At 38.8% G+C, this 27655-nt stretch overlaps 1 protein-coding gene across 1 annotated transcript in view; it reads left to right on the top strand.

Moving 5' to 3' along the window:
- Window positions 1-27655, top strand: part of C6H10orf67 (chromosome 6 C10orf67 homolog) — a 146880-nt gene that overhangs the window by 89035 nt on the left and 30190 nt on the right. The window contains exons 11-15 of the mRNA XM_032349620.1: window positions 16910-16969; window positions 17748-17827; window positions 17902-17967; window positions 24015-24103; window positions 25253-25417. Coding sequence (XP_032205511.1) covers window positions 16910-16969; window positions 17748-17827; window positions 17902-17967; window positions 24015-24103; window positions 25253-25417 — 460 coding nt within the window. The remainder of the gene's footprint in view (window positions 1-16909; window positions 16970-17747; window positions 17828-17901; window positions 17968-24014; window positions 24104-25252; window positions 25418-27655) is intronic.

Here is a 27655-nt window from a genome sequence, read left to right as displayed (position 1 = left end):
CACAGGGGCTACTCACTGTCCTCTTAGCACTGTTGCAAGCTCACGTCCCACATGAGCAAGGCTGATGGTCTCCTGCACTGGATGCCCCCTACTACTCTGGGTGGGGGGCTCTGGCTGCTCTTTCTACATCAGTGTGTTCTCATTGGACCCCTTGACTGCCCAAGAGGATGCCACCATTATCCTCAACGTGGTCCTTTATTTAGCTTAGTCGCTAAGGCTCAGTGGGTCTCTATTAGCAAGCTAGAAAAGCCACATTCCAAGCACAGTCTTGGGCATATAATTTCTAACACTGTCCTTGCCCAATACCTGTCCGAAGCTTACTGAAAATGCCCTGAAGTCCATGAAGCTGTATAGTCCTTTTGCTCCTAGTATTCTAAGTTGACAGACAAATGGATTAACTCACACCAACAGAGACAGGTGTGCATGAATGATGTGCTGTTACTCTCCTAATCCACCATTCCCCCCACCAAATAAGCAGAATTGACTTTACCGGACCCAAGGCTGTACTACTGGTTTGTATAAAAGAGCATGTTAAGAAATAGTGCTGTGTTGTTCAACTCAGTGTCGGCTTAGCGTGTGGACACTGCTGAAATGAGATGTTTAGCATGCAGTTCTTGGGAAGTTTGTGTTTATTTGTTTTTTGTGTGTGTTTATGGAGTTTGTTTTTTTGTTTTGTTTTTTGCTCACAAAAAACAAACAAGCACACAAACACCCCAGCCCCATACCCGAGTACGCGATGTTGGCGGCTGACCCGAGAGGATAAATCAGCCAGATTAGGTAAGGGCTCTAGTCTAAGCCTTGGATTTAGGAGGCATGCGGCTGAGGCTGTGTCCTGTTCCAGAAGGCTCCATTGACTGCCATGAAATCAAGTCCTTTGGTGGTAGGGGGTGGGCAGAGTCTGTGGTCTGAGGCTCTGAGAAGACGGCAGGAGGACTGCTGAGCAGGGTCTATAGGAACCTCTAACCCCAGGACTGCAGCAGCAGGAGGAGCTGCCCTGGTCCCTGCAGCAAGTCCGAGGCCCTAACTAAACCCTCCGGTTGCAGATAAGAAACAACAGGGTCCTCAATTTCCAGTTGAGATAGAGCTTCCAAGTTCACAGGCATGAGGGGCGGAAATAACCACTTGTTCTCCCCCACAGAAGATGCACGGGAAGCAGAGATGTGGGCCGACAGGATGGCCCACGAGCCTCAGTTCAGTGGGATGTCAGGGCCATATCTCTCCTTCTAACTGTACTGATTGTTATTTTGATGTTGCCAAAGCCTAACAGTGTGTCTTGTTGGCTGGAGAGACTCATAAGTTAATGTGTAACCATAAGTAAAAATTAGACCAGGGGTGGGGGGGGAGGTGACGTCAGCTGGTGTTTACATATTTATATGAATTGACTCGATTTTAAAGTGAAATATATTTTTTCTAGTTCACTACTATTACTATCATATGAACTTTTGTAGTTCACAATTTGATGGTAAGAATCCCCTGTTTCACCTTTCCATGTGGTACAGTCCTCACTGCAGACTAACCTGATCTAATATGCACACTGACTTTAATTTTCCTCTTTTTCTCTTTTACATCTTTCATTATAGTGAGGTAACTGGACTTCTTAAAAACTGTCTTTAAAGGGCTTTGTAACATTATCGCATGTAAATGACCAAACACAGAGCTTGCCGAAGGAACTTTTTACATCAGTCATTTATCTTATCTAATTAATCATACTTATTTTTTGAAATCTGTGTCATTCGGTGGGAACGGCACACGTGCTTCACACAGTGGGGTACACAGTGATAAACTGAGTGTTTAGCCAGTCTGAAAAGCATGATAGGAACATCGCTGTTTGATTTCTATTTATGAAAGATTTCACAACATGAAATTTGTATTTGTACAGCGTTTTGTGTAAAGTTTATTTTTTGATATCTGGGAAACATTTCAAATACTAAGGTTTCACATAACAAGGTTAGATTGGATTCCCAGGGCTTTTGCCCCTCCCCCTCCTTGGATAATTAGTTAATTAAGGTTGCACCCAGTAACTCTGGGCTTCCACTGGGTAACCAGGTCTATGCTGACAGAACATATGGTATGTGCTTAGATCTGCAGAAAGCATCAGGACCCTCTGTGTGGGAAGTGGGACATGGACAAGCCAGTCATGTTCCTATTCTTAAAGTTCAACTAATACAAAGCAATTGGTACAGCATAGGACTTCAGTGAAAACTCTAGAATATGATTCTTTTTTTTAACATTTAAAAATTGTCAGGTGAAACTTGCAATGGTTTTGCAAATATCTTATTCACCTTGCAAGCTAGTAACTTAATAAAAAAAAATGTTAGTATAGGATAGAGAATGATTGTTCTAGATCTCTTGTATTACAGGCTAGGTAGGTGAGGAAAAAAAGCTTTCTTTCTTGAAATTGACCATTGCTCTCCTATGCAACCCTCTTACTTGATTAAATTGCACACGAAGTTTAAAATGAACATCATCAGGGAAGAAAATAATAAAATCTGTTTATTGTTTCATTATTTCATGCTTTTTAACTCTGGCCTTGCTTGGTAGAGCAGGTAGTTAGGAGTTCTGCAGAGCAGTATGGGAAAGCCAGCATTTGGCTCGTTCTGGATCTGGCCACACTGGGTGGCTGTTTAATACAGAGAAAAGATCTCCTGCGCATGTGCCTGGTCTTGGAGGTTGCCAAAAGATACTCACTGTGTTTTGGTAGATTTTGTTGACACAGAAGAATTTTCCTTACTGTACTAGATCTTTCTTTTATCAAATAACTTTAAAAGGTAGAGATTATTAAAACCATATACTCCACTTATTTATTTCAAAATCAAATTCTTCATTTACCACTAAAAAGAATTCATCTTTAGATTCTGTTCTCAGAGACCAAAATTGGCAAGCTGAGTGATATTTTATTTAGAAGTCAACTGAAAGTGGCTTTTGCTTTCTACAGTAGCTTCTTCTGAGTAGTTCAATGATAAGTACTTTCAGTGTATTTGGAAGTGAAAATATTTCAGTGAAAGTCGTATTCAGCATTTGTTGCACAAATGAAAAATGTTTTTTATTAAGAATCACATAATGGGCTTTATGCTTTGTCTTCTTGTAGTGTTCTTGGGGAACGGTGATAGCATTTTATTTGTAGTTTGTTGATACTTCAGTATAAATTAAGGACCTAAGATACAGTTGTGGGAATCGGGAAAAGATAGATTTGAGATTGGTATCAATTTCTGTTCTTCCCTAGTTACTCTCAGCCAGTGGCAGTTGCTAGGTCCTGACCACATGTATCACCCTGGAGGTTACAGAAGTGTGACATTCAGGTGCCCACAGAGCAGCCATCTTGCCCCCCTCCCCCCCACTGCACGGTGTTGCTTTATTTTATTTGCTTGGGTTTCAACTGTGGGTTTCTCTCCAGTTCCCATTGGGAGCTGAGGCCAGTCTTGAACACCAGATTATTTAGCCAGAGTCGTGATACGGCCTAGACTTGGGTCTTACGTCCGTGAACATTTGACTTGCTGTTGCCCATTCTAACTGCCATTATTGCATGTACAAGTTCTGCTTCTTGGTGCCATGAATTCTGTCATAGACCTCACTACCATAGGACTACTTCAATATGATGCTGGCCAGAGTCAAGCCTGAGGTAGCTGCACCCCCCTGAACACTGGGATTAGACTATTGGCCACCCCCTTTGGATCTAACTCTACCAACTTTTTAGTTTCTCTAGACCTGAGCACTTCAGGCCCAGTGTCCCCAGGTCCCAGCTTTGTCCTCATTGCCTGGGATAATTTTACAATACGTCATTTTTTTTCTTAAGGAATATAATTTCATGAAAGATGGTACTTGAACTTTTCTTCATTTAATATCCCTTTGTTTTCTTTTCCTGTAGTCTCTGCATGTTCATTAAAAAAAAAAAAAAAACAAAAAAAACCCTGAACTGGGGCGCCTGGGTGGCTCAGTGGGTTAAAGCCTTCAGCTTTAACCTGTCTTCAGCTCAGGTCATGATCTCAGGGTCCTGGGATCGAGCTCCGCATCAGACTCTCTGCTCAGCAGGGAGCCTGCTTCCTCCTCTCTCTCTGTCTGCCTGCCTCTCTGCCTACTTGTGATCTCTGTCAAATAAATACATAAATAAACTCTTAAAAAAAAAACAAAACCCTGAACTTTAATTAAAGTTACTCATTTTCCTTTATGTATTCATTTAGTACATATTGCTTTTAACTTGTATATCTGATCAACCTGAGATAACCAGTGATATTTCACTGAATTGATTTAATGGAACCAAACCCAAAGAATTCTTTTTTTAATTTAATTTAATTTTTTTCCAGTGATCCATAATTCATTTTTGATACACCACACCCAGTGTTCCATGCAATATGTGACCTCCTTAATACCCACCACCAGGCTCAACCAACCCCTTACCCCCCTCCCCTCCAAAACCCTCAGTTTGTTTCTCAGAATCCACAGTCTCTCATGGTTTGTCTCTCCGTCCAATTTCCCCAACTCACTTCTCCTTTCCATCTCCCCATGTTCTCTGTGTTATTCCTTATGCTCCACAAGTAAGTGAAACCATATGATAGTTGACTCTCTCTGCTTGACTTATTTCACTCAGCATAATCTCCTCCAGTCCCGTCCATGTTGATACAAAAGTTGGGTATTCATCCTTTCTGATGGAGGCATAATACTCCATAGTGTATATGGACCGTATCTTCTTTATCCATTCATCCATTGAAGGGCATCTTGGTTCTTTCCACAGTTTGTCAACTGCGGCCATTGCTGCTATGAACATTGGGGTACAGTTGGCCCTTCTTTTCACTACATCTGTATCTTTGGGGTAAAGACCCAGTAGTGCAGTTGCAGGGTCATAAAGTAGCTCTATTTTTAATTTCTTAAGGAATCTCCACACTATTTTCCAAAGTGGCTGCACCAACTTGCATTCCCAGCAACAGTGTTAGGAGGGCTCCCCTTTCTCCACATTCTCTCTAACACTTGTTGTTTACTGTCTTGTTAATTTTGGCCATTCTAACTGGTGTAAGGTCGTACCTCAATGTGGTTTTGATTTAAATCTCCCTGATGGCTAATGAGGATGAACATTTTTTCATGTGTCTGTTAGCCATTTGTATATCTTCTTTGGAGAAGTATCTGTTCATGTCTTCTGCCCATTTTTTAACATGATTATTTGTTTTGTGTGTGTTGAATTTGAGGAGTTCTTTATAGATCTTGGATATCAGCCCTTTGTCTGTAGTGTCATTTACAAATATCTTCTCCCATTCCATGGGTTGCCTCTTTGTCTTGCTAACTGTTTCTTTTGCTGTGCTGAAGCTTTGATGAAGTTCGAAAAGTTCATTTTCACTTTTGTTTCCTTTGCCTCTGGAGACATGTCTTGTGGCCAATGTTGAAAGAGTTACTGCATATGTTCTCCTCTAGGATTTTGGTAGATACCTGCCTCATGTTGAGGTCTTTTATCCACTTCGAGTTTATCTTTGTGTATGCTGTAAGAGAATGGTCGAGTTTCATTCTTCTACACATAGCTGTGCAATTTTTCCAGCACCATTTATTGAAGAGACTGTCTTTTTTCCAGTGTATATTTTTTCTTGCTTTGTCGAAGATTATTTGACCATAGAGTTGAGGGTCCATATCTGGGCTCTCTACTCTGTTCCACTGGCCTGTGTGTCTGTTTTTGTGCCAGTACCATGCTGTCTTGGTAATCACAGCTTTGTAATAAAGCTTGAAATCAGGCAGCGTGATGCCCCTGGTTTTGTTTTTCTTTTTGAACATTTCCTTAGCAATTCGGGGTCTCTTCTGGTTCCACACAAATTTTAGGATTGTTCTAGCTCTTTGAAAAATGCCAGTAGAATTTTGATCAGGATGGCATTGAAAGTATAGATTTCTCTAGGCAGTGTAGACATTTTAACAATGTTTATTCTTCCGATCCATGAGTATGGAATGCTCTTCCATCTTTTTGTGTCTTCTTCAATTTCATAAGTGTTCTGTAGTTACTCGGGTACAGATCATTTACTTCTTTGGGTAGGTATATTCCCAGGTGTCTTATGGTTCGTGGTGCTATAGTAAATGGAATCAATTCTCTAATTTCCCTTTCTATATTGTCATTGTTAGTGTGTAAGAAAGCAACTAATTTCTGTACATTGACTTTGTATCCTGCCACATTACTGAATTGCTATATGAGTTCTAGTAGTTTGGAGGTGGAGTCTTTTGGGTTTTCCATATAAATTGCCTTGTCTTCTGTGAAGAGAGAGAGTTTGACTTCTTTTTTGTCAAATTGAATACCTTTTATTTCTTTTTGTTGTCTGATTGCTGTTGCCAGGACTTCTAGTACTATGTTGAACAACAGTTGCAAGAGTGGACATCCTTGTCATGTTCCTGATCTCAAAGGGAAGGCTGTCAGCTTTTCCCCATTGAGGATAATATTTGCTGCCAAATCCAAAGAGTTCTTAAGGATTGTTAGGTTATGCAACTTTATTAGGGAATCAAGGTACAATTTTATTTAGAGTTTTAAAGACCTTACAAAGGATCTCCTTCACCAATTTCAAAGTGGAATCCATCCCTCTGTTGGACTTGGTGCCTCACACATGAATAACATAACATAACATAACATAACATAACATAACATAACAACATAACGTGTAGTTACCTACAACAAATGCCATGAAGTGTTATGGAGTTCAGTGAATCCATTGGTTAAAAGTATACATATGGTGAGTGCACATTCAGTTTTATGCCACCAGAAATTTTTTTTAAAGATTTATTTATTTTAGAGAGAGAAAGGGAGAGAGCATGAGCAGGGTAGGGGCAGGCAGAAAGAAAGAGAGAGAACCCTCAAGCAGACTTCCCACTGAGCACAGAGCCTGATATGGGGCTCAATCCCAGAACCCAAAGATCATGCCCTAAGCTGAAACCAAGAGTTGCTGCTTAACCAGCAACTCTTGGAACCATCCACACTCTCCTCCGGCCAACAGAATTGATTGGCATGAGCCTGGACAGCCTAGATTGTAATTCTGGTTAAGGTATATAACATTTCTGTTGGTTTACGTGAAATAAGGCATGAACATATTTTTTAAGTTAATTTCTTATGTTAAAATTAAAAAGACTTTAATATAGAGTATTAGATTTTTGTACAACCATTGGAAGAGCTAGGACAAGTATTAGGAAAGCAACAACAACAAAAAGATTTCAGACTGAAGCACCTAAATAACTGATTGATAGGAGATCAATAAGAAGTCACTGCAATTTTTAGGAACCTTTGACAATTTCCTACCACATAGCTTAGTCTCAGTGGCAAAGATAGTGTTTCTTAAGTCTCTCCAAAAAGTCATTATGAAACTCATGACTGTCCATTCATCTTGCTTCAAATACCCCTGGATAACCTTTCCCAATGTTCCCATCAAAAATACAGTCCTTGGAATTCCTCAAATGTTGTGTCCTTTAAAAATTTTAAAGTTTAATATATTTTCATATAAAAAAGATATAATTTGTCATAGGACATTTGACACTTATACCATTTATGGGCCTTTCATTTCTTAATCTTTTTTTAAAGTAGGCTTCACACCCAAAGTGTGGCCTGAACTCACAACCCTGAGATCAAGAGTCGCATGCTCTACCAATTGAGCCAGCCAGGCATCCCCCTGGAGCTTTCATTTATTAATGTAGATCTAAGCGATCTAAGTTTCCATCTGGTATCATAGTCCCTCTTCCTGAAGAACTTCCTTTTGCAGCTCTTAGAATGCAAGTCTGCTAGCAATGCATTCTCTCTCTGTTCCTTAATTGAGTTTCTTGAATTTGTGGTTTGATGTCTTTCATTTAACTCCTGCCCATTATCTCCAATTATCTCTTTTGCCCCATTCTCTCTCCCTTCTCCTCTTAAGACTCCAGTTACACATATGTTAGACTGATACTGCCCCACACTCTTGGATGTTCTGCTCATCAATATTTTTTTCTAAAGATTTTATTTATTTATCTGACAGAGAGAGAGAGAGATGACAAGTAGGCAGAGAGGCAGGCAGAGAGAGAGGGGAAACAGGCTCCTCGCTGAGCAGAGCCCAGTGTGGGGCTTGATTCCATGACCCTGAGATCATGACCTGAGCCGAAGGCAGAGGTTTAACCCACTGAGCCACCCAGGTGCCCCTCATCAATTTTGAACTATTTTTTTCCTCTTTGTATTTTAGTTAGGGGAATTTCTTTTGTCCTACCTTCAGATTGATGAGTCATCAGAGAAATTCTTCATTTTTATTTTTTTTTCATTTTTTAGAGATTTTATTTATTCATGAGAGAGAGACAGAGGCAGAGGCAGAGAGAGAAACAGGCTCCCCAAGGAGTAGGGAGCCTGATGCAGGACTCAATCCCAGGACGTGAGCCAAAAGCAGCTGCTTAACCATCTGAGACATCCAGGGGCCCAAATTCTTCATTTTTAGTGTTATCTTTTTCATTTCTAGTATTTCCATTTAACTCTTTATATATTTTTTCATCTTTATCCTGAAATTCATTATTTATTATCATCCCATGTTGTTAACCTTTTCTCCCAGCTTTTTTAACATTTTCAATTATAGTTATTCATAGTTATATTAAAGTCCCCATCTGACAGTTCTAAGATCTGGGTCATCTTTGAACCTGGTTCCATTGATTTCTTTGTCTGCTGAAAACAGGTTCTTTTTTTCCTTGCCTTTTTTCTGTCTCATAATTTTTGATTAAATACCAAACATCCTGTGTAGACTAGTAGAAATGGAAGTAAATAGTATTCATATCTGCAAAGGGCATTCCTCTTTTTATATCAGATTGTTATGGCAATGAGTTGAGCCAATCTAGCTACAAGTTGAATTGAGTTGAGTTTGGTGGTTGCTGTTGTTCTTCTTAAAGGACTGCAACCATGATACTCCTTTTGCAGTGGGTATGTGCTTGGAGTGGGAATGAGAGGAACAGAATGATTTTCTCTGTGAGCTGCTCCTCCCTTGACTTCGCGGAATCTGTCCACTGGTGCCACAGAGGAAGTCTTTCTCTATGTTCCTATCCCTCCCTCAGTAGTAGGCAGCTCTTGCTTGGTAATCCATAAGTAAAAAAGAGAGGGTTCTCTCTTGTTCTAATTCAGACCAGCCTTTGGGGAGTGCCGTGCGCCTGGGCCTCAGACGTGGGCTTTCTCAGGACTCCTGCCCTTCCTGCCTGTGGTCCTCTACCTCTGCCTGTATCTGAAGCTGACCTTGGGCAGGAGTTTCCTGTCCCTCCTGCAACAGTAGAAACCTCCACTTGGTATTATTACAGACTACAAGGCCCAAGACAATTGCTTACCAGGGAAGGAAAATGTTTCTTTTGTTTTTTCCCCTTACCATAATAAGCCTTCACCAATGCCCCGGAAGCAAAAGGCTTTGCTGCCCTCCCCAGCAGCTGAAAGTTTTTCTTTCCTAGGAAGGAAAGCTCTGGGAGAAGTGGGTGGGACTTGGTGCCTCACACTTCTCCATTGATCACCTTCTTTGAGTCTGATTGACCAGAGAGTTTGCTTCCCCTCTCCCAGGGACTTAAGACTTTTCCTTCTATCTCAGGGAAGGTACTTTTCTCTTAGCATCTGCTGGTCCCTTCCTGAAGCCTGCACCATCAACAAGTGTCTTTGCCCTGCCCTCAGTAACCCTCCTGAGCATCTGGTAGGAGACGGGATAAAAAGCTGAGAGTGAGTGTGAACTCCCTTTATAATATGTCCCCCCAGCTAGTTCAAACTGCTCTGTTAACCCATTCTTGCTCTTCAGTGGTTCCATACATTTTAGCTTATTTTTCTTACCTGCTTGTGATGCAACTGGTGGGTGTTGCCTTTGCTATAGGTGAGACTGTGCATCATATCTCCCATTGGAAGGTCTTGCTCCTCTTTGGAATTCATGTTGCCTGGTTGTGACCTCGGTTCTTTGATGGGTCCCAGAAAGTCTGTGACTTTGTAGTCTATTGGGATTTTTCTAGTAATTAGTATAGCAGTGGCTTTTTTTTTTTTTAAGCATCCTATGTGGGATGACAGAAGTCTGATTTTCTTTAAAATAAAATATTCATACTTATAGCAAATTTTCTCAATAAAGAAATGTCAAAGAAGAAAGTAAAGAAGAATCCTGCCACCCAGAGGTAATTATTAAAAACTCCTTGTGACCATCCTTTCAGACAAATCTTGATGCAGATTTGCACATACACCATTCAATGTATATAATAAATTTCATACGGTATTTTACTCCATGGAGCTTGCATAATTTACTAAACCAACTTCTGTCAATTTAAGAGGGTCTTCCAGAGATATTGTTTCTATTCTTTGGCTATTATAATCAAGGGCTTCATCATCTTTAGTTGAGACATTTCCATCATGGAAGAGTTTTGAGTACAAATTTTTAAGATTAGTTTAATAGAAGGCTTATATGTAAAGTCTAGGATGATCTAGAGCCAGGGGAGGAGGCCTCATCCACATAAACTTTTGTTCTGAGATTTGCATACAGCCTGGATCAGCCTGGATTCTGTAGGGCTTTGTAGCCCCATCATCTGCCACGATGTCTGAAAGCCCCCTGGCAGACAGGAAGTGGCCCCTTGAGGCACATCAAATGGGCTTTGGGCTGATTCCAATGAAGACTTGTCCTATTTTTGAGAGAATTCCCTAGCTTAACAATATTGTTAGAAGAAAATTCACTGGTGATATATGTAGATAAATGTTTTATTTTTACTTTTGGCCTATTGAATGATTAATGCTAGCTTGCATACAGTCTCATATTTTATTTCAGTATTTCTAATTCCCCAGGTTTTTTTCTCCAAATTGTGAGCACACAGAGGTGCTTCTGCTCACACAGACGAGAGGTTCTCCTCTCTTCATGGGCTTGTCATTCCCCCCACTCCTCTACCAACCAGCATGCACTGGGGCATACTAGTGTTTAAAAAATGGGTGTTTGGGTTAAAAAAAAAAAAAAAAGGAATGTCAATGTAAAAGTCAAGATTAATGAAATTTTAGGGGCAGAAGATGATCTTTCTTCATGATGAGATAGAAAGATTGTTTTGATAGTAATATATTTAATGGCTTAAGGGAGAGAGAGGCAAGAAGGCAGGAAAGCCCACAAAGGATGGCCAAAGTTTCAGAAGAGGGATGTTTGTGGAAATTAGGAGAAAGAAGAGAATGTAATGACTCCTTCATGGACAAGAGAAGGAGAAAGTGGATCTGATAAGAACTATGGTTAATCTAATGGCAATTAATAAACAAATTTTCACATCTTCTGTTATTACAAACCTTGCTGTTGATTTCTAATTTAGAAAGTTAGCATGTTTTTAACATGTTTTCAGTACTAAAAATGAAGAACAAACTTAAGAATTATAATCTCTGTTATAAATGAACCTGATTTCTTAATTTTATGATTTTTATTATATATATAAATTCAACAGAAAATGAGAACCACTTATAACAAATTATTTCTAATCACAATTTTTTGTTATTTTTATAATTATTCAATTTACATTTTCCTACTTAGGAAGTTATCTGCTTTTCTATTAATATTACCATTCATTTTCACCTCTATCTGTTGTTTAGCAGTCCAATGTTTGCACCTGTCAATGAAGCAGCCACATAAAGCCCAGCGTGCGTATTCCAGAGAAAGTGGAATGTCAGCAGCTGACAAAACAAAATGACGGTTTAATGTGCACAGAGCCAGGATTCAATATAACATGCTCTAGTAGAGTTGAAAGTTCAACTTAAACTGAAGAGCAAACACTCTAGTCTACATGTGGTGCCTTTTTTTTTTTTTTTAAATGAAAAGAGAAGCTATCTTAGTCCTTGTAGGAGTATTGTCTTTTGGAGAGATTGAATAATTATTTGCTTTATAGAAGATATGGTATAGCAACAGTCTTATCTTTAGTTATTAAAGAGTTGACCATTATGTGAGAGGCAGGAAAAGGGAGCCTTGAAAAATTGGAACTCGTTTTTACTATATGTGAATGTAAACAGAGTCTTTTTGATAAACTTTCAATTATGGATATGACTTTGGATATAGTGAAGTAAATAAATACAAAGGTCTTTCTACATGGGAACTTATTTTCTTTTACCAGATCGCTTTCCTAACTTTTTGTGGATTACTTTTTAAAATTTGGGTTAATTTTTTCCCCATTAGCATACTGGCAAGTGCCCTCCAAAGCTTGGAATTCTTAACTCCAGAGATTTCCTCCGTCCATTGTTAACCAAATGGCAGTGAACACTCTCTGTACTTCTTGTGCCTGAGGGAGAGAGATGGTTCCAGGGGATTGTGCCCTTTGAGAACAAAGAAGTGGAAAGATTCTAAAAAGTGCACACCTCTGTCACTTTGGTCATCTTCAGGGTTTTGAATCCATGGAAGGCTAATGATAACAAACACTTTCGGTTTTTGTTAGTGTTCCTGTATCTTAGGCTTTGTTTTTGTTTAGCTTCCTGTCACATGGGCCACGGGAAGACTGAGTCATGGTCCGTAGCAGTAGTTGGTGGTTTCTTCTAGGGAGTTTGAGATAGCATGTCAACAAGTAAAGGAGCATTTATTTGGGTAGTTCTAGGGCCCCAAAGGGCTCTCCAGGACTGTGAGGACTGATGGAGTAGGAGTTAGAGTTTTGAGAACTAAGGTAAGACAATGGGTTAGGGTTCCAGGTTTGAAAATTCCCTATCAGCCAAGGATAAATCAGAACTGTAGTTCAGCCACACCTGGACACAGGCTTCATCCCTGACCTTCTGCTTTTCTCTCTCTGTAAATTTTATGAATGGCCTTGTCTAAGTGTTCAGCTTCAACTAAAATATTGGTGACTCCAAATTCTATGTCGAGGATTAACCCCGCTCCCAAATTCCAGGCCCTTGTCTCTGTTGCCTATTATATGTCATCATTTGAATGTGCCCTGGGTTTCTCAAACTCTTAAGTATCTGATCCAAACTTACCAAATTCTTCTTCATTAAATAAGAAAAGAATACTAGCATACAAAATTGTCTCTACTTTGATTTTTTTTTTCCTTGTCTTCATGAATGATACCATTGTCCATCTAGTTGCCCAAATAAGAAATTCTAGGCAGGTGCCTTCTCACTCAGAGTGCCCTAAGTTCTGCCTCTTTCAAAATGCCTCTCAAATACATCCCTTCTGCTTCAACCCTGTCCTGTTTTCTGTTGTATCTTTAGTTCCTGGAATGCTTCCTGTCACAAAGTAAGAATTTAGCAAATATTTAGTGAGTGAAAGAACAAATAGAACAAACAGCCATTGGCTCCATAAGAAATACGGATAATTCAGGGAATGAACAAAAAAGACATTTTTAAAATAAATGTATTTGGGGAAACATTCATGAGAAACTTCTCCATTAAGGAGGGACAGGCAGCTATGGGAAAGGAACAGTATAAGGAAAAGAATAATTTCTTGAAAGTAACAACAACAAAAACAAAACAGCAATGGGCAGGGCTGAATAATAAAACTGACACAGCTGAAGACCCAGATAATAATTGGAAGAATGGTGGCTCAGTTGGTTAAGTGTCTGACTCTTGATTCTGGCCCCAGTCATGATCTCAGGGTTGTAATATCGAACTTCACATTGGGTTGCTTGCTTAGCACTGAGTCAGCTTAAGATTCTCTCTCTCTCCCTTTCCCTCTGTCCTTTCCACCACGCTCTCTCTCTCTTAAATCAATCAACCAATCAATCTTTAAAAAAATAATCTGGAAGATTAAGTGAACAAAGTCTCTTAGAACATGGTGTAAAATGGCAGACAAATTTTGAGAAAAGTTAAACTATGGAGGATGAATCTAAGAGACCTAATACCTTTCTAATAGAGTTTTCAGGAAGCAAGATAGGTACAACAGAAGTAAGACAGCAATAAAAGAAATAAAAGAAAATTTCCATAAACTAAAGCGAAGAAACATTAATGTTCAGATGGGAAAGCCCCATTAAGTACTGAATGGGATTTAAAAGAAAAGCAGAGAATCTGTTGTATTTCATTAAATCTCAGACTCCATTAAATCTCAGATTGTAAGGCACATCCTTACTTACTTTAGGTACCATGAGCAAAACTGTTGCCTATTAAATTATGATGCGCACACCGGTTATAAGGCACCTCAGTTTCAAAAATGTTAAAACATTGAATGGGACATAAAATATGTCTTAGAATTGATGAAAACATCAGGTACATCCTGGTGAAACTTTAGGCCTCTAAGAATTAAGAAGAGAAAAAAAAACAGTTTATCTGTAATGGAACAAAAACGAGGAAACTCTTTCTCATTGGCATCACTGGTTGCTACAAGAAAATAAAGTTTTCAAAAGGAAAAAAAATTTGAATCCTAATTCTTACATCCAAACTAAAGTCTCAACTGAGTATGTAAGAGAAATAAAGATATTTTTGAATGTGTGAAACTCAGAAAGTTTACTATACGTGGGACCTGTTTAAAAAATTATTCAAGAATGTAGAGAGAATCCAATATGCAAGGTGATAAGGATGCCAGAGGAAGGAGAAAGTCAGTGTGACTCAGAAGAAGGGGAGCTAGAAAATGAAAAGTTGTAACATTAGAGCGCTCTGGGAAGAGCCTCCTTTCAGTAGCAAAGCTTAGTTACAGATTCACTTACAGTCTTCTCTGTGGAGCCAACTATACTTCTTGGTCCTATGGTAAGTAATAGCTGCAGAAACACATTTCATTTCACTTTTTAGAATCAGGCTATAGACAAAGGGTGGGGTACCTAGTTATAGTTTAAGAAAAATCCTATAGGGCAAACCTGGGTGGCTCCGTTGATTAAGCAACTGCCTTCAGCTCAGGTCATGATCCCGGAGTCCCAGGATCGAGTCCTGTAGTCCTGGGATCGAGTCCCGCATTGGGCTCCCAGCTCCATGGGGAGTCTGCTTCTCCCTCTGACCATCTCCTCGCTCATGCTTTCTCTCACTCTCTCTCTCTCTCTCTCTCTCGCAAATAAATAAAATCTTAAAAAAAAAAATCCTATAGAACATAACATGGCTTCCAAAAACTGGGAGGTTGAGAGAGAGAGAAGAACTTCCCATCTTTCAGAGCAGGGAGTTAATAAATCAAAATATAGAAGTTTATATATTTTGAAATGATAATAAAGGCAACTATGATATGAGCTAAACATTTGCAAATTTAAAAAAAAAAAAAACAACAGGCATCTGAGGGAGAGACAGAAGGCGGAAGGTAATGTGAATGTTCTAAATTCTTAATCTTTATTTGTGGAGAAGCCCAAATCAATAAGGGCTGTTATTTATTTACAATAACGATGAGAAAAATGAAAACAAAACACAATGAACAAACAAAACTTATCTTCTGGGAAGTGAGAGTTTCAGGTTCGTGACTGATATTTGCAGTTTGTTTAAAAAAATACATGTATTATCTATTACAAAAAATCTAAAGTAATACGAGGGGCATCTGGGTGGCTCAGGCGGTTGAAGGCAGACTTTTGATTTCAGCTCAGGTCCTGATCTCAGGGTCATAGGATTGAGCCCCTGCTGGGGCTCGTGCTCAGCGGGGGGTATCCTTGACATTCTGTCCCTCTTCCTTCCCTCTGCTCCTCCCCTTCACCTGAGCACACGCATGCTCTCTCTCAAATATATATATAAAATCTTTAAAATAAACTAAACTAATGGGAAGAAGTCAATAGGTGGGTGTATAGAAATAAATGATAATATATGCGAAGTGCCTGGCACAGAATCGGCACTCAATAAACTATAGCTTTTATGGCTGTTACTACAAATTTTGTTGTTTTTTTTTAATTTGTGGCAGTTGATGTCAGCTGTGTTCTCTCTGTCCCTTCAGATATAAATAAAATTGGTTCAAACCCACCTTCTGTGCTTTATGGCAGCCGAGAGCATGTCCAGGGCTTTCCACAGACGCCCATAGCGTCTCTGGTGGCTGTCTCCATGTCTGGCTCCTCCTTCCATGGAACTAAGACAGTTTCCGAGTTTCGCTGTGCTCTGCTTCCCATTTTGTTTAATCAGATCTTGAATTCAGTCCAATTCTGTGATGTCTACTAAAAAAAACCCACTCTCAGGACCTTTTTGTGTATGTAAATTTGGGGAGATTGAAGAAGGGAGGGGACAGTGACCAGGCATCAGCAAGATGCCATTTCGAATTGAATAGTGGCCATCACCCCTGGAACTGGTCCCTGGCGACGTTACCACACCAAGCCTTGTGGCCTTGCCTGGCCTCCCTCTCTCTCTCTCTTTCTCTCTTCCCAGTCCTTCTAATTACTCAAGGGGAGCTATCTCAAAGTTCTAAGACCACCAAGCCTGTGGCCTTGCCTGGTCTCTCTCTCTCTCTCTTCCCAGTCTTTCTAATTACTCAAGGGGAGCTAGCTCTAAGTTCCTTTTACTTTATTCTGCAGAACTCTCTAGTTCTGGACCTGGCTCTACACCTTCCTGGGTGGGGACCACCTCACCAAGGCGGGCAACAGATTCAAGGCCTTTTGGGTCACAGAACCCACCAGAGAGGTAGTGGTAGTAATAAGGAGTCCCTTCTTCTGTCTTTTGTGTAGGAACCCAGAGATAGCTAACCAAGCAGACTTTTATATTCAGTATGTTTTCTCACCATCATCTGCTCCTATCATCAGAGAAATAACAGTGGTGAAAAGTCATTATAATCATTTAAAATAAAGTCTTCTTAAAGCATTTGACTTCACTGAGTAATAACTGACCGCTTCATTTTTAAAAATGTATAATAGTAAAATTTGGCCAATTCAGATTTATGAGTGCAGAGAAATGTACTTTGAAAAGATGGTAGTAGGAAAGTTGGTCTTAATGGGTGTGATTACGCAGTTGCAAAGGCAATGTACAAAAGCCCTGGACTTCCTACAAGAGAAGGCCGAGAAGCCCCCTGTGGGACTATGGTTTGCATATTCCAAGGCTCAGTTGCCTGTCTCTAAGCTGAAGAAAAACCACATCTTTATGCACTGATTTGAAATGTATATTTACATTGTTTTATTTTCACAGCAGGTGAAGCACGCAAAACCAGCTGTAGTGCAAGAAGAAAAGGTGAAATTGCCAGTGGCTAAGGTATATTCTTGACTAATATGACCATTACTACTAACATGCTTACTGTTTATATTGATGCTAGCTATTCTGCAAAAGTGGCAATGACTTTGAAAGCTACACTGAGAGTCAGTCTTATAAAGAGACAAAGGACCTGATTGCCACTGTAGTCTGATTCTGGGATACGTCCCTGCTGGATCCAAAGAAATCTCTCTCATTCATGATATGCCTCCAATTCCACTGTTAGAGATTCATTCCTTTTCCTAAACTTTGTCCCCTTGTGAAATATAAACAGTCCTGAGAATTGGATGACATAAAGCTCTCATGGGATTGATTTGATCAGATCCTTTCCTGAGAACAGTTTTGGTAAGAAAAAGGAAGGAAGGAAGGAAGGAAAGAGAGAGAGAGAGAGAGAAAGGAGAGGAAGGAAGGAAATAAAAAGAGTAATTGGAGCAGCTCCTGCCTTTAATGAGCTGGAGAGGTCACAGTGAGAGAGGGAAAACAAAATTTAGAAAAAGGGATACCTGGTAGAGGGAGACATGATGAAGATACGTTGTGATTGCTTTGTAATATTGTTTAGAACTGGCTGCTTTTGAATGAATCACTTACAAGACATGGAGGACGGATCTTTAATTCTTGTAATTGATGGGGATTTGCACGTAAATGTAACTCACTATTCCCTCAAATTCTTTTTGATAGGCAGACTATGCATGCTATGTAATAGAAATAGCTTTTCAGATTTATGGAGAAACAGAATATAGTGTTCATTTCATTCACTTGGTGATGCATTTTCTATTGAAAGGCTGAAGACACACGTGTTTTGGAGAAGCAAATAGAAATACTAAAGGCTGATTTAGAAAATGAGAAAAAGAAGACAGAAAGGTACTAGTAATAATGAAGCATAATTGTTCATGTGTGGCTAATACAACATTTAACCATCTATAAATCTATTACAGATTTAAGAAAGAATCAGAACAGATAAACAAAAACTGGGAAAAGAAGTTCTATATTCTCAGGAATAGGTATGTGGGGATATATATAAATTCTATTTATAAAAATGTGACTAATCATCTTTTAAGGTGATTGGGAGCCTTGCATTTTTCCCATGCATATTAATTAATATGGAATGCCAGCATCCACCTTTAACAAGAAATGTAAAATAATTGGCTTAAAATGGAAGAGTTGTCAAAGTGACTTCAAAGAAAAAATAATTGAAGATCCTATTTTATTCCCCCGACTCTGTATTTCAGTTTTAAAGGATCAACAGGACAGACAGCCTCTTCTTGGTTTCTGGTTTAATCAGACCTACCTAGTCATCTTCCCTCATGGGGCTATTAAAGCAGTTTCCTGTTCATTTGCACATGATAATATTTAACTGGTCTAGATCTTCTTTGTAAAATTGTTTTATATACTGGATCCTCTATCCTTTCACAGACAAAACAGCACCAATTCCTTAAATTCTCAGATCTGTCCTTTGCTCACATAATCATTTTATCTTCCCTATGTCACCTTTGTCTTTTTAAAAGTGGAGTAAGTGAATACTGCTAAATTCTGGAAAGGCTAAAAGCAACACCAAGTAGAGAAAATGCCTATTTTTTCCCCTTGTCCTAACATGTTAATTTAAAACATCTATATTCTGGCCATAATGTCTCCCAGATTCTCTTCTCTTTATCACACGTTGGAAGTTCCATTGTAAGATTTTCTCCCAGTAAAGGAGCATTCAGGACAGGATGGATTCAGGGTTAGTCTGATGTCAGAAGTCAAGCACAAGACTCACACAGGACTTCGTGGGACAATAATGCCTTACATTTGCACAGCACCCCTTAAGCCTACACTATGAGTGTGAGGGCGTATGAGAGAGAGGGAGAAAAAACAAAATCCTATACGTTGCTGAAGTAATCCCAGGGGGGACATGGAGAATCCCCGGGCCAGCAGGAGGTGGTGAGAGAAAGATCTCCTCCTTTTGGTAAAATGTTCTGCTTTGCACTCTTGCTCGTGCTTCAGGTCTGTGCTGGTAACGCTCTGTGCTCTGAAAAACGTGCATCTTAATTCCTGCTCTAACTACCTCATACAGGTACTCTAAGAGCAGAATACAGACACAGGTGAGAAACAGGAGACTGAAACTGGCTTAAACAGGCACTGAATTTAATTTCCCCAAACATGGATTGTGGACTCTCTCTGAAACTGAGTGGACTCTCTTTCCCTGACTTATTTCTGTGGAATTCGGGTTTTTTTTTTTTTAAGATTTTATTTATTTATTTGAGAGAAAGAGAGAGAGAAAGAGAGAGAATGAGCAGGGGTGGGAGGGGGGTGGCACAGAGAGAGAGGGAGAGACAAGCAGACCCCCGCCAGGGAGCCGGTAGGGGGGTTCCTTCTGGGGCTTGATACACCAAATGAGCCACCCAGGCGCCCCTGTGGGGTTCACTCTGATCCTTAATGTTTACCCTCTGTCTGTCCCAATGGGATTCATCCCATATTTCAATGACCATTTACAAGTATGTCTCAGTTTTACTTCGAGTTGATTTGCTGTTCATCAAAATGGTCTATGTTCATGTCATCATTTTGGTCTAGGTAGACTTTAAGTTGTTATCTAAACGTTTGGAATAGCAGCAAGTATGATTACCTATTTTCTATATGTTTTCTCACTTAATTGACTAAGTGGGACGTAATGTCGGGACATAACCCATCGTCTCTCTCATGTGGTTGCATCAGCAAACACTCATTCAAGGTGATATATAACAGAGACAGTGTATAATCCCGCATACCATGTCCTGATGTGGGACGGACACTAACTGCGCAGTCGCAGATTTATTATTTATTTCAAAGAAATCACGTTTCCTTTGTTGAATTTCTCTTATATATTTCTTTTCTTTTCATTAGTTTCTGTTCTTATCTTCATCGTTTTCTTCCTTCTACTTCCTTTGAGTATGATTTGTTATCCTTCCTAAAAAGAAAGCTGAGATCATTGGTTTTCAGATTTTTTTCTACTACTACAAACATTTCAGCCTATATACTGTACTCTAAGCCCTGCTTCAGTTGCATCCCACAAATTGCAACATGTTACATACTATCGTTCAGTATAAAACATTTTCTAAATTCGATTTTATTTTCTCCTTGGTGGTACTCCTGCTAGCACGGGATTATTTAGAAGTGATGTGTTTTATTTCCGGGTAGATGAAGATTACCTAATTGTGTTTCTAGGTAAGTCTACTGGGCTCAGAGAACCTACTCTGAATTATTTCCATCTGCTAAAATTTTTGATACTTGTTTTCTGCTCAGCATATTGTTGATTTTGGGAAAATGATTCATGTACACCTAGAAAGAAGAGGAATTCTATCACTGGGTACAGTGATATATATATATCAATATACAGTGATATATATATTTCAATTAGGTCAAGTTTACCCATCATGTTTTTTATACCTTTTATATACTTTAATTTTTGCTATAGTTCTGACTATTAAGAGAGGAGTATTAAGTTTTCCACTGTGCTTATAGATTTATCTATTTCTTTTTCAGTTCTGTCAATTTTTGCTTTAAATATTTTATGGCTACGTTGATGGATACCTACAAATTTAAATCCTGGTATCAAATTTTGTGTATGTATCATTATGAGCCATCCCTCTCTATCTGTAAAATGCTTCCTGCTTAATGTCTATTTCAACTGGTGTTAATATAGCTGTATCACTCTTCATTGATTCGGACTGCATGGTGCTTTTTCCCCAGCTTTTTTCTTTCAACTTATCTTGTTTTTATATTTGAATGGGTCTCTTCTAAGAAGCATAGAGCTGGATTTTTCATCTCACCTGCCTGCCTCCCTTATTTTTTGCCCTACTTGATTTACTTTTAGTAAGATTATTGGTATCCCTGGGTTTGTATCTACCACATAACACTTTTTTTTTTTCTATTTAGCCAACCTGTTTCTTCTCTTCTTTTCAACTTTTTTTGGACTAATCAATGTATTTTTATTCCATATTTTCTTCTACTGACTTGTTAGTTATTCATTCTTTTCTCTTTTTGAAATTTTAACCCACATTCTTTGCTTACCACAGTCTTCTACAAATTTCTATTTACTACTTCCTCAAGAATTCTAGAACTTTAGAGTCATCATGTTGTACACCTGAAACCAATAGGATAGTGCAAATCAATTATGTTTCAATGAAAAAGATAAAAAGAAAGAATTCCAGAACCTTAGAATATTTTAGCTCCATTTAACCTCCTCCCACATTTTCATTTTGATTCCATACAAATGTTTAACACCATTGAACATTATAATTATTGTTAGGCGTAGTCAGTATCCACTCCCATTAACATTTTTACTCTTTGAGCTTTTTATTTCTTCCTGCTTTCAATGTGTTTCCATCTGGGATCATCTTCCTCCTGTCCCAATAGTTCTCTTTAGTTTTTCTTTTCGTATAGGAAAAATTAGTTGCCAGCAACTAATTCCATCAGCTTTCCTTTGTGGGAAAATGTCTTTATTTTACCTTCATGATTGAAGAATAACTTCTCTGAGTGCAGAATTTTTCTGTGCTGGTAGTTTTTTCCCCTTAGCTTGTTCATGAGGCCAGTGCATCGAGTACTGGCCTCCACCAGACATGCTGAGACTTACCAACTAGGTCTCTTTCTCTAGGATTCTAATTATACGTAAGTTGTGCCTTTTGACTCCAACCCACATGTTTCTTACAGTCCTGTCTGGTTACCTACTCTTTCCTCTCTAGGCTTCACTTTGACCAGATGTATTTTTTATTGATCTGCCTTTGAGATGAATAATCCTGTCTGTGCTCTGTTGAATCCAGCCTACTATTCAGCCCATGTAGTGACTTCTTAATATCATATATGATGGTTTCAGTTCTAAGATGACTAGTCATTTTTTTCAGTAGATTCCAATTCTATGCTGAAATTCACCATCTTTTTATCTATTTTTAGCAATATTTTGGTCTGTTTTCTTCATCATAGTGATATTAAAGTCATCATTGCTCTGCCCTTTTCTTTCTTCTTTATTCGTAAGTTTCTATTTTTTTTAAGCATACATAGTAAATTATTGTATAACAACTTTTTGGCATATAGTTTACATACCACCCATTTAAAGGATGGTTTTTAGTGTATTCACAGAGTTGGGCAACAATTACCACTCCCTAAATCAGGACATGTCACCAACCCATAAAGGAACTGTGTATCCATTGGCAACCACACTGCATGGCCATCACTGCCAGCCATTAGCAACTAATCTACTTTCTGTCTCTATAACTTTGCCTGTTCTGGACATTTCATATGCACAGAATCATATGCTATGTGACCTTTTGTGACTGGCTTCTTTCACTTGGCATAATGTTCTCAAGTTCATCTGTTCATTGCTTCTGGTTGCCAAATAATACTCCATTGCATGGATATACTACATTTTGTTTACCCATTCTTCTGTGTGTAGACATTTTAATTATTTCCACTTTTTGGTTACTGTATATAATGCTGCTGTTAACAGTCATGTACAGGTTTTGGTGTGGAACATATGTTCGCAATTATCTTAGGTATATACTGGAAGAAATTGCTAAGTCATATGATAATTCTATGTTTAATATTTTGAGGAAATGCCAAACTGTTTTCCAAAGTGGAAAACACTTAGGAAAACAGTTTACAATTACACTACCACTTTACAATTACACAACCAATGGGTGAGGGCTCCCATTTCTCTGTGTTCTATCCAACACTTGTTATTGTCTTTTTTTTTTTTATTTTAGTCATGCTGGTAGTTAATGCAGTGATACCTCATTGTGGTTTTGGTCCCTGAGACACACCCACTCTCTTCTCAGACCCCTCCCACTGACAGAACACTGGGATTTTTTTGGTTCCTTCCTAGTGGCTGCCCAAAGGTTGTCCAACATACTCTTGACTTTGTCTTCAGAATATGCTTTTCTGAGAGTGAATCTCCTACTTTTAACAAGATTTGAAATCTGGATAGGCTGAGAATTTCCCAAATTTAATATACTTGTTGTGTTTTGCTACAATATAATAATTATTTTTGACGCTCAATTTCTTCAACTGTAAGTTAGTGGGAGCCCTCTCTCTCAAGGTTTATTGCTCAAGGTTTACTACTGTGTTCTTTTGGTACAGTCTTTGAGGACTCCCTTAACAATTTAATGTCCCAGGCTCAACTTGCACATGTATCATCTTAGATCTGGAAACAGCTGTTTCTGAAAGATGGGCTGGTTCCTTTTAGGGAGAAATAGTTTTAAAGGGAAAATGCTATAGTTTGGGGGCACCTGGGTGGCTCAGTCAGCTAAACGTCTGACTTCAGCTCAGGTCATGGTCTCACAGTCCTGGGATGGAGCCCTGCATCTAGCTTGAGCTCAGTAGGGAGTCTGCTTCTCCCCCTCCTACTTCTCTGCCACTCCCCCTGCTCATTCTCTCTCTCTTCCTGACTCTCTCTCTCCTTCTCAAGTAAATAAATAAAATCTTGAAAAAAATTTTAAAAAAAAACCCAAAACTACAGTTTAGGGTCCAAGATGCTCATTGATACTGGGTTGTCATTCATTGCTTCTGTGCCTTTTCAGGGCTGGGAAATATGTCATTTTAAAAATGAAAAAAGCCGAGGGACCTGGCTGGCTCAGTCGGTAGAACATGTGACTCTTGATCTCAAGGTTGTGTGTTCAAGCCCCACGTTGGGTAAAGGGCTTGCTTAAAAATAAAGCCTTTAGGGGCACCTGTGTGGTTCAGTGGGTTAAAGCCTCTGCCTTTGGCTCAGGTCATGATCTCAGAATCCTGGGATCAAGCCCTGCATCGGGCTCTCTGCTCAGTGGGGAGCCTGCTTCCTCCTCTTTCTCTGCCTGCCTCTCTGCCTACATGTCATCTCTCTCTCTGTGTTAAATAAATAAATAAAATCTTTTTTAAAAAAAAAGCCTTTAAAAAATAACTGAAAATGAAAGAAGTAAAAAACTCATATTAATATTTTGAATTTTTTACTTGTATCCCTTTCACAGTGAAAACTCTAATTCCTAACCACATGAACATGATATTAATTTGCTTTCTCTTATGATCTCTATACATTTTAATTTCACCATTTCTTTTATTGTAGCTTTCATGTCCTTAAAGATGAGATGTTTACCAGGCACACATTGTTTCGTCAATTTGCCATGCTTGCTGACACGTCCTTCAATTATATTGTAAGTACCTGTAATGTTTCGATATTGTTTGTCTCTTTGTTTTTTGTACATGTCTTTTTGTTCTTATTTAACATTTACTGAGCCCCTGTCTGGAGATAGTCTGGGACAGTCATCCTGCTAGATACTAAAGACATGGGTCTGAGCGCCTGAACCCAAAGAGCTCAGTCTGGTACAAGACAGAGGTGCATAAACAAATCTTTTCAATGCAATGTGGTTGGGCTATAATAGAGGCAAAGTGAAAATTTCAGAGGCAGGGTGACACTAGCTGGGACGTTTGTCAGTCTGACCACTGGTAGGCACGGATAGAATAAAAAGGGAATATCAAAGCTCAAGATCCAAGTGTCAGTCACTTTCAAAGGGGAAAAAGGAGGCAAAAACACCTTTTCCTAGTACCAAGCCATTCATTTTCATACTAGAAGTCACTTGCAGAGAAAGCCCAATTTTAAAATAGACTATTTTTTTTAACCTGTTTACTTAATGTTTTTATTTGGGAGCTGTGATTGTAAAGGTAAATGAGATCCAGTGGAGAAATATATCCAGGAAATTTCAAATACTAAGAAAAATCACATGCTATACATGCCATTGAGTTCCTGTCATGATGCCAAATATTATGCGACAAGATTTGCAGGAAAGAGCACAAGAAATACAAAATCCAGGCTCTTGCTTTAGGAAGCTTCCAATCTAAAATTACTTTCAAAATTTTTTTCAACATTTTTTACTTTGACTTAATTTTCTAAATTTTAAGTTGCTGCAGGAGATGAAAGAACTTAAGAATGTTAGTATGATAACAAGAAATTATTTCTAATTTTTAACGAAGTTACCTGGTAATCTGAACCTTGCTGAATGAACTTTTAATACTTGACTCCCCTGAAATGTCCCCAAATTGGTTTCCATAGATAAGACTATCTAGTGTCTTTTTTCTCCTTTTGATTTTTCCTCTTCCGACTGAAGGTTACAGTTTCAGTGGGAGTAATCCTCATTTCCGATATTTAATCAGCTGGACAAATAAAATATTGTTAGACCCATGAGAATGTTGTGCCAACTCAAAAATCAGGATTTTTTTTTTTTTTTTTAGGATTACCTGATAAAACTGTCTGGTCCAAAGGTGAACTGGCCAGGTTTAATGAAACAGAGTTCTAAAATCTCAAAATTTACCTCGGTGCAGACACATTAATAGATCTAGTCCCTGTCTTGAGAAAAATGTCTGCCTTGCCCTTGCTCTGTCTTCCCTGGAGGAGGGCTAGTGCTCCGTCCAGCCTAAAATACATCCATGTGCCATTACTTCTGTGGGATTCCAGGCTCATGACCCTTATCGGTACGTCCACAAGTATATAGGCACTCGAGACCCTTGTCAGACTGGATAGCAAATATTGAAGAAAAATAGACGGTGTTGGGGGGGTGGAGAGGAGGGAAAGGTAGAGTGATGAGTAAGTGAGTTTTAGGTAACTAATTTTTCCTTGGGTCCCTACGCCACTCCACAAATATTTACGGAGTGTAAACATTCACCAAGCACCATGTTTGGGAGATAGCGACCGTGACAAATAGGGCTCCTTCCTTTACAGACTATAAATTTCATGAGGGCACGGACTGGTCTGTCTTGTCAACTGTTCCACTCGCAGAGATTAGAGTAGCGCCTGAATTGCAGAGGAGAAAACAGAGATAATAATGAGGAAATGTGACAAACTTTAAATAACATATTTGAATAAATGCTGTGAAAAAAAAGGGTTAGTATTTTCTTACTATTGAGGTAATATGGGTATGGGTATGGGAATGCTCACAAATGATTAAGTGAATCATTTGAAGTGTTTTGCCCTGTGCAGCCATCACCTAAATGAAAGGGTAGAACATTTCCACCCTCCCTGAAATTTTCCAGTGTCCCTTTCCAGACAATACCTTAGTCACATCCTCATGCCAGACAAATGCTGTTCTGATTTCTACAACTGCAGATTAGTTTTGCCTATTCTTAAAACTTATACAGTTAGAATCATACAGTATACATTCTTTTATGTCTGGCTTATCTTAACTTCGTATAGTGTTTTAAGATTGACCCTTATTGGGTCACCTGGGTGGCTCAGCGGGCTAATCCTCTGCCTTCAGCTCAGGTCATGATCTCAGGGTCCTGGAATCGAGCCCTGCATCGGGCTCTCTGCTCAGCAGGGAGCCTGCTTCCCTTCCTCTTTCTCTGCCTGCCTCTCTGCCTACTTGTGATCTCTGTCAAACAAATGAATAAATAAAATCTTTAAAAAAAAAAAAAAAGGTTGATCCTTATTATGTGCATGCCTAGCAACTATTTCTCTGTTTTGCTGAATAACAGTCTATGGATAAACAATAATTAACAAATTATTGTTCCATTCTCCTCTTAATGGACTCCTGGGCTATTTCGAGTTAGGATCTGTTTGGGGAGGGAAAAAAACATGCTACAAACATTCTTTTACTGGTTATTTCCAGAAATATGTTTGTATAACTCTCAGGTAGGACTGGACTAGCTGGGACACAGGAATATTAATATTTAAGTTTATATTCCAGAGTGATTGTATCCCATTACCATACCCCCAACGATGCTAGAGAGTTCCTGTGTCCTGACATGATATTGTCACTGGCGCGATATTCATATACCAACATGATATTGTCAGTTTTTAAAGGTGGGCTACCGTAAAATAATGTCTCACTGAAGTTTTCAAAAATTGCATTCTGTCGTAATTAATGATGTTAATATCTTTTGCTGTGCTTATTGGCTAATTTTAGATCTTCTTTCCAAAAGGGATTATCCAAGTCCTTTAAATAGATTGTGGTGCAATGCATGTAACTTAGAATTTACCATCTGAACTGTTTTCAACTGTGCAATTTAATAATGTTAGGTGCATTCATATTGTTGTGAAACTAATCTCCAGAACTCTTTTCATCTTAGAAAAAGGAAAGTTAAGAGCCTCTTGGGTGGTTAAGCATCTAACTCTTGATTTCGGCTCAGGTCATGATCTCAGGGTTGTGAGATGGAGCCCCACGTCAGGCTCTTTGTCAGTGGGGAGTCTGCTCGAGACTCCCTCTCCCACTGCCCCACCTCCCCACTAAAATAAATAATCTTTTTTTTTTTTAAGATTTTATTTATTTATCAGATAGAGATCACAAGTAGAGAGGCAGGCAGAGAGAGAGGAAGGGAAGCAGGCTCCCTACTGAGCAGAGAGCCCCATGCGGGCCTTGATCCCAGGACCCTGAGATCATGACCTGAGCTGGAGGCAGAGGCTTAACCCGCTGAGCCACCCAGGCACCCCAATACTATTTTAAAATAAATAAATAAAATGAAACTGTATACCCATTTAATAATAATTCCCCATTCCCCTTCTTTCCATTTCTGTTTTTAATTATTATTGAGTTATAGCATTTTGTCATATATTCTGGGTAGAAGTCTTTTGTCATATATATATATATATATATATATACAGAATGGGAATAAATATTTACTATATATATAGCAAATATTTATATATATTTATATTTATATTTTATATATATATATATATATATATATATATATATATAGCAAATATTTATTCCC

Source organism: Mustela erminea, chromosome 6 (assembly GCF_009829155.1).
Source record: "Mustela erminea isolate mMusErm1 chromosome 6, mMusErm1.Pri, whole genome shotgun sequence".
Lineage (NCBI taxonomy): Eukaryota > Metazoa > Chordata > Mammalia > Carnivora > Mustelidae > Mustela > Mustela erminea.
Note: the sequence above shows the minus strand (reverse complement) of the source record. Positions and strands in the feature narration are given on the sequence as shown.